Raw genomic sequence first — 7983 nt, forward strand, 5'->3', positions numbered from 1 at the left:
AATAATAATAATAATAATAATAATAATAATAATAAAATGTTATTCAATTTAAACCCCCACCACCCCCACCTTCTATTGTCCAATTGATTTTTATTTTTGGACAGTTGAAGTTGTAGGTATACTTGAAGGAATGTATGGCGTATACTCAGGTGGTGGATTGGGCTCTACTGTTTCCAGTAGTACATGAAGAAACACAAGAAACAATAAAATCCCAATAATAAATCGCCACATCATATCCCAATCTGTAAATTTGTCAGCTTCAACTAGTTTCTGCTCAATTTCACCCAACTCCTTTATACGTGCAAATTCGGAGCCAAGCTTCACACCTGGATGACGCCGTTTAATTTCCGCCTTCTCTAAACTCCGCCACTTCTTTGGATCTGAACTATGTTCGATAAAAGATCTACGCGCATTCCATACAGAAGCCGTAGTGTCACTAATAAGTAATTTAGTTGCGGCAGATGTATGATGTGAGAGACGCATTGCGCTCTTCAACTCTCCAGTGATGCCCACACGAAGAGTTGCACCGCCAGTTAGAAAGGATGCCATCATGCGTTGATGCAGTAGATGCACTCAAGGATTGAAACAAATAAAAATAAAAAAAAGAATAAAAGACAATTCTCAAAAAGAAGCTGAGAAGGTTCCATCATTTTATTATTATTATTATTATTATTATTTTTATATATATTTTTTTACAAAGAAGAACAATGTATCAAGAAAATAGCGTTGCATCCAAACAGAAGGATCCAAAAAGAAAAAAACAGAAAAGATAAAGGGATAAAACACATTGATTTCCTCCCTTAACCCTCATTTTATTCGAGATTAGTAATCAAGACTCCCCACCAAAATAAAAGAAGAGTCAAGATGGCGGATGCGCAACACGGGAACCAAATTGAATTGCACGCTTCTGTAAACGCACAACATCTCCCAGTCCCAACATCGCAGCACAATACCGCAGTATTTTCTTATCTCCCACACCAGGTTGTCCACCTTCTGCAGTGAAACAGCAGACAGGTTCCATCGCCTGTTGCAGTGCATGGGCATCCGCCTCATCTATTCTTGTCATCCTTGGACTCCTCGTCGTAGTATTATTAATACTATTAATAGGAGTATTAGTATTAGTAGTAGTAGTATTAGTATTAGTAGTAGTAGTATTAGTAGTAGGAGTATTATTATTCACAATAGCACGCTGGTAAGCCTCTGCGGCAATCATCTCAAGCGAGTTCAGTACGCCCTCATCAAGATATGGGTAGCGGCCCTCTCTTCCACTATCACAGACCACACGGTCATCACGGCCTAAATTACGTTTCCACAATCGCGCAAAATCACAATCAATCTCCTTTGCGAGTCCATGCGCACCGCGTCGCTCAAAGGCACGACGATGACGTGTATACCCACCGAGTGTCTCATCCGCCCCCATTCCAAGCAACAACACACGAGACTCACAGACGTAGTCATCCACACACAATCCAAACGGAGATGTTTCACCATCCACATGAAACCACTTTGTGGGTGCCGCACACCGTACCTTATCCATATCTACAGGCCGTACGAGACGCACAGCTTTCGATGGTGCCTCATCACGTCTGGCAAAAGCAATTAAACCAGCAGCAGATGCATCATTTAAATATTGCCCCAATTTTTTGTATCCATGCTGTGCTAGTACAGGTCGCAGTGCGGCTGCATGATCTTTCCCAAGTGTGGATAAGAGTATAGGTGTATTCGGTTCACTAGCAAATGCCTCTACCTCCTCAATGATAGCATCAAGTAGAGGAATAAATTTAGAAACATCTTCTGAAGTATTATCTATGGATGATAAATCCATATCCGTCTTGGATGATTCTGTTTTATCTGTAGAGATACGGTAGAGTTTGTGTCGACCTGATGAAGATGCTTTCGCACGTAGTTCACTTCTTAACTTCTGATTTGCACATATACGTTGCATACGACCATGTCCTTGAGAAGCATACCAAAGTGCAGTGCCAATACTTAAATCAATGACAGCATCTCCCGGGAATATTAGGCGTCGCACATGAGATATATCTGTGTGATGAGGTACATCTACCAATACTAAACGCCATTCCCTTTCATAATGAGATACATTTCCATTATTTTCTTTTTCATCATCTTTATCCTTCTCCTCTTTTTGTAGAGATGGGAGTTGAAGAAGCTGATTAAGAGCTCTAAAAGTAGCCATTCTGTCCGGTGTTAATTCAGGGGAATCTCCAAAAGCCACATTAATAAGTTCAATGGGTGTAGAAACAGGAAGCACATAATGTGCTATTGCGGCAAGAACAGTGCAATCAATTCCACCAGAGAATAATATACCTACTGGTTTGGTGATATCCCCACCACAATGATCTGCTTTCACACGCACGGACACAGCTTTCCAAAGTGCCTGAAGGTATTTCATTGCAGCTAACTTATCAAAACTAGAGGATTGATGTATTAATGGATGAGGAATAACATCGCTTTCATAAAGTAAACGTTTAATCATCTCAGGAGGATCTTCATTCATTACTGGAACTAATTCTCCTCGAAATTGAAATCGCAGCAATGGATGTATGTCTTGTGACATTTTCCATGGATAGTGAGAAAGAAAAGTTGTACTTGAGGAAGGCACTACGCTAAGTGCAAAAAGGCCCGTGATGGGTACTTCCTGCCAACAACCACTACTGGAGTCTACAGCAGGGGTTGTATTACATTTATTATTATCCGTATTCAGTTTATTATTATTATTATTATTATTATTATTATTATTATTATTATTATTATTATTATTAGTATTATTATTATTATTATTATTATTACTATTAGTATTATTTCCATTATCATTATCATTATCATTATCATGACGCTCACCATCAGCAAGGTCATCTGCCGTGTCAGAGGACTTATCACAACCTTGACATTCATGTCTACCACGCTTTTTACCCTTCGCAGTAGATTCATCCTTTTCAGAATCCCCAAATAAGTGATCTGCAGCAACTGAAGAGATCACAAACTCCACCATATGTTCTTCTTCTTCTTCTTCTTCAAGCCTGTCATCCACTCTTTCGGATGTTATTGCAGCCATATGTGTAAGAAGCGATCGTCGTCCTAGTGGGTCTCGTCCATATAAAAACATTTGCAGAGAGTTTGCATAATAAACAAAAGCGTAAGGACCCTCCACCATTTTCTCGAAGAAATGTACACAAGATTCAGCAAATGATGCCTGTGCCAGAGACAAATCAGTGGTATAATCTTTTTTATCAGTATTTATGATATTCTTCTCAATACCCGCTGCACATTTGAGCTCTAACTCATTAAGAGATTTAAGAATTGTGACTGTATCAGATGCATCAGGAGGTAACGGTAGTGAACCACCAAATACTTCACCATTCCACTGCAGAAACGATGATGATAAAGTACTATCACAGGAACTGACAACTTTATCATTTTTAATAGATGTAACCACTGCTGGCTGTGGAACTATCCCATTCTTTCCTTTGCCCCGCAAGCAAAGAACAGAACTCATGGCTTCCACATGTATACCATCATTATGAGTATCAAACTGTAGTGATTCACAGTAGTCTGGGCCACGCCGCCGCACAGCCGAAGAGAGCATCACACGTTCAATCACACCCTTCGCACACAACACCACATCAGACGGTATCTGCTGGGAGCGTAGTGAAAGAATACAACATATACCACACATACCAATCTTTCTTTTCTTTTCTTTTCTTTCGCTTTCTCTTTTTTTCTCAATCTTAATCTCTTTCCTTGTCTGACTATACCCTGTAAAATACTTTGGGGGCTTTCTCTTTTTTTCCCACCGTTTATCCGTTTCCTCAACAATTTTTTTTATGTACGCAAACAAAAAGAGACAATAAGAGAGAAGAAGGGAAGAAAAAAAAAAAAAAAAAAATGCAATAACAAGAGTGAAAAAAAAGAGACACCACTCACATTTTATTTGCATGTGTATTGCAAGAACACAAATGGGGGTCGACCCCAATTACACGTCGTCAAAGATAAATAGTAGTAAACTAAAAAAAATAAAGGAGAGCAACAACAACTAGTCAACCAAAACAACAACAACAAAAAAAAAAAAAAACACTAAACAAATAACTAGCAAGAGAAAACAAAGAAGAAGAAAAAAAAAAAAGACGTGTTTTTTTTTTTTTTTTTTGTTACTTCCCTCTCCTTTCTCTCATTTGTCAACGAAGAAATTATCTCTGTCAAAGCCAATTCTGATAATTAAACTTGAGACAACATCAATAGACATCATCGATAAAAATAAATAAATAACACTACGAAGGAACGACTAAAAAACAAAAACAAATAGAGCACATAATCAAAGAAAAGTACTCCAACCGGCCAAAAACCTATGCAATTTCATCATCACAATTAATATAATCATCCAACAAATGTGGGGCCTGACGAGCGGCATAACGTAAAAATCTGAAACAGACTATTACGGAGGCAACAATAGCAGAAAGGTTTAAACTTAACAAGATCAAGAAACTCGTTCGCACGCATTGACGACCCGCACAAAAAGGGTATAGACCCATTTTCCTTCCTTCACGATCAAATAATTCACCAAACATAAAGCGATTAAGAGCAATATTTGCACAGAAAGAAGCCATAAATAGAAAACTGTAATGTTTTCCAACATCTTTCGCGAATAGAGAACGTACTACAAGTGCTGTACACGCCCAGCTGTATCCAAATGCGAAGCTTATAAGTACCAGAGGTACTACTACACCTTCAACAGGTATTACAAGAAGAAGAATCAAACCCATACTCATAAGAACAGAAGGAAAAGGGTATACCATAATAACATGGAGTTTTGACCTAGCATGTGGTTGTAATAATGGAGATAAGGTCTGCGAAAACTGTTGAGAAGAAGGGTAAGCTCGCTTTTCAATTGCCATCTCAATACATCCCATCAATACCCGACCAAGGGCACTTCCCACTCCTATAAGTGTAACGTATAGAGTATTAGTGGTTTCCACAAAGTGATTTTCATTCATTGAACGATAAATTTGAGCAGTATTCGCTACAATAAGATTACCAGTACCCCAGTTACAGAACCCTGTCCAGAATAGCAACCAGGTATCAAGAAAAAGAAGATCTGTGAGAAAACTCCCCTGGTATTGTGGTTCTGGAAATCGTTCTGGAGGTGGACCAGGCAATGTAGAAGCATAACTGCGTCGTTGTGGAGATTGTTCTTGTTGTTTTTGTTGTAGGAGTTCATCTGTTATTCCACCGGATTCACACGGCATCACATTATCTTCACATCGTCCAACAGAAGGTTTAGGCATTGCATTTGGTGTATCTCTAGCAGTAGCAAGTGAGGAGATGGAGGAAGTATCTCTAATACAAACGTTTGTATTTGCTATTGGTGCATCTAAACAGCGTAAAGGTAACGCAATAAAGGTAATACAGAGAAATATTAATGTAGTGATAGAACCCAAAATAATACGTCTCTCTTTTGATACATCCACATACGCCACTACGAGAGATTGTGTTGTTAGGAATACTGTCAGTATAGTAAGAACCACATATCCCACCGCTAACCGCCGCTGTGATGGTCTCTGTGTCATGTAAATATCACGTGTAACCTCTCTACTGATTAACTCATCTTCTGTCATTTTTTTTCGTTGAAGAGCAGTTAAATGATATGGAGGAAGCCGAAGAAAGACGGCTCCTATCATACCAAAGAGAAATAATATCCCTCCAGTGAAAAAAGACCATAACTCGTAATGGCCTGAAAAAAAACTCCCAAACCATACAGTCATAATAGATGAACCAAGTCCGTTAAACGTTTTCTGTAGTACAACAACAGCACCACGATCACGAGGAAAATTGAGTATATTCGTCATTAAACTTCCTGTATCCATAGAAGAAGCACCAAAACATATAATACCGTAAAAAATAGAAAAAAGCACAACAGTACCCTCAATATAACTACTAAACGCCAATCCCATTAGTAAAAAACCAGAAGCACCAATCACGCAAGGTATCCCAACTGCCGCTGAGGGACCAAAATAATCAAATACAACACCAGATGGGAAAGTAAAGGCTCCAGAACTTGTACCAACTGTACTTATAATAGTAAGCTCCGCCTGCCCGAAATGGTACCGATTCTTCAAGTAGTCACTAATAAGACCAAAGCAGTAATGTGCTGAAATTCCAGTAGCAGTAAAAATACCGGCAACAAGCATTAAAAAACGATTTCTGTCATTTATACATGTGATGTATGGATTCACAGGAATAGGGGTAACAACAGTCACCGGATGACCCTTCGTCAGTACAGGCACCATTTCGAAATGAAAATAAAGTCACACCGTATCTTTTAAACGTTGTTGTTGTTGTTCTTCTTCTTCTTCTTCTTCGTTGTGTTTATTATTTCTGTTGCTCTAGTAAGCCTTATTTATTGTGTGTCTTTGACTTCTTCTTATACTTCGTCACGTCTTCAGTAAGCAAACCACCGGTTTAGAGCCCCTTCCCTTCCCTTCCCTTCCCTTGTTTATGCCCGGTAAAAGCTCAGGTACTATTGTTGCTGTTGCATTCAGCAGTAAAGAATGAAACCAAGAGGAAAAAAAAAGAAGAAGAAGAAGAAGAAAAAAAAAAAAAAAAAAAAACAATCCACCTCATTAAAGCCAAGAGAAACAGTCTTACATAAACACATAGAAGCATACACAATAATGTAAACAGACACCATAAGTACAACTCACACACATAAGATGGAACATCGATGTACAACATATCCATTTACATTCACATTATATCGTTCATATTCATACATTAACTGGAGTTTTCCTGTCGTTTATGGGCCTAGTTATGAAAATGCCAAGACATATGTGGTTTTACACACAATCCACATAAGCTCTTAGTCCCTTTATTTATTTATTTTTCATCTCTTCATTTTTTTCTCATAACAATTAAATTGTCTTGGCGTCGTTTTCATACTCTAAAAAACAAACCCCAATGCTCATTCTTTTTGCTATTCTCCATATCCAACATTTTCACCTTTTCTCACAGTAAACCTGGTGGTCATAACAATCCAGTAGAAATAACCCCAAGGAATCCTAGCATAATAGCAGGAAGAGAAACCAGAGAATCATGGCGTCAATATAAACAGAAGAAAAAAGCCCAAAAGAAAAAAAGATACGCGAGTGTTATTGCGTAACAACTTAAGCGATACTACAAACAACACACATTGACTCTTTCACACACACATTCCACACACACACACACACATACATACATACATACATACATATGCCACTTATTTTATCTTGTAGAGTTTCGTGTGGGGAATCCGGCTCATCTCCATTGTAAGGACACAAAAGAAAGAATCAAGTAAAAGGGGCGTGTATTAACAAAAAAAAAAAAAAAAAACTCTTCTTCTTATTCACTATGCGTGGTCGCACTTCCACATGTGTATACCGAATTAAAAAATTCATTTAGTTTTCTTCCAATTCTTCTTCTCTTCCTCTTTTTATCGTTATGCTTTACGATGGTGCAGAAAAAAGAAAAACATGTCTTCCTTCTCCTTTTTACATTTCCATATTCACTTACATGTATAATTTTTGTATACATTCTTCCCCTTCACTCATTACATATTCAAAAACTGTAAATATCATTTCTTATACCATCCATCCGAATTCCATCTAACCTGCATCTCATTATTTCTGTTATACTTTAGTTCACCTCATAACTATAACGAAGTAAACATATATATATATATATATATATATATAGGAACAAAACACAATCAAACAAAAACACACTTAAATGTTAACCAAAAAAAAAACCCAGTGCAAGAACAATCCAGCTGCTCGTTAGAAACACTTACACTTCTCACAAAGATTCCTTTACAAACCTACACAAACATCACTGAACCTCACCATCTCCCGTCTCTGACGATTGGACGTTCATCTGCTCCTTCTCCCTCTCCGCCTTAGTGAAGCGCGCAAAGCGCCAGTGCACGAGTGC

At 38.1% G+C, this 7983-nt stretch overlaps 3 protein-coding genes across 3 annotated transcripts; all 3 read right to left on the minus strand.

Annotated features, from left to right (window-relative positions):
* Nucleotides 1-90: 90 nt before the first annotated feature.
* On the minus strand, nucleotides 91-549 carry TM35_000092620 (uncharacterized protein; the record flags this gene model as incomplete). Its single annotated transcript, XM_029024501.1, has 1 exon — nucleotides 91-549. The coding sequence occupies one exon, from the start codon at nucleotides 547-549 to the stop codon at nucleotides 91-93; it is 459 nt and encodes a 152-aa protein (XP_028884278.1).
* Nucleotides 550-859: 310 nt separating this feature from the next.
* On the minus strand, nucleotides 860-3697 carry TM35_000092630 (uncharacterized protein; the record flags this gene model as incomplete). Its single annotated transcript, XM_029024502.1, has 1 exon — nucleotides 860-3697. The coding sequence occupies one exon, from the start codon at nucleotides 3695-3697 to the stop codon at nucleotides 860-862; it is 2838 nt and encodes a 945-aa protein (XP_028884279.1).
* Nucleotides 3698-4364: 667 nt separating this feature from the next.
* Nucleotides 4365-6305, minus strand: TM35_000092640 (uncharacterized protein; the record flags this gene model as incomplete). The annotated part of the gene is made up of 1 exon (XM_029024503.1): nucleotides 4365-6305. One exon carries the CDS (start codon nucleotides 6303-6305, stop codon nucleotides 4365-4367), a length of 1941 nt encoding a protein of 646 aa, XP_028884280.1.
* Nucleotides 6306-7983: the final 1678 nt, after the last annotated feature.

The sequence above is a fragment of the Trypanosoma theileri genome (assembly GCF_002087225.1).
Source record: "Trypanosoma theileri isolate Edinburgh chromosome Unknown TM35_Tth_9_V1, whole genome shotgun sequence".
In the NCBI taxonomy this organism is placed as follows: Eukaryota; Euglenozoa; class Kinetoplastea; order Trypanosomatida; family Trypanosomatidae; genus Trypanosoma; species Trypanosoma theileri.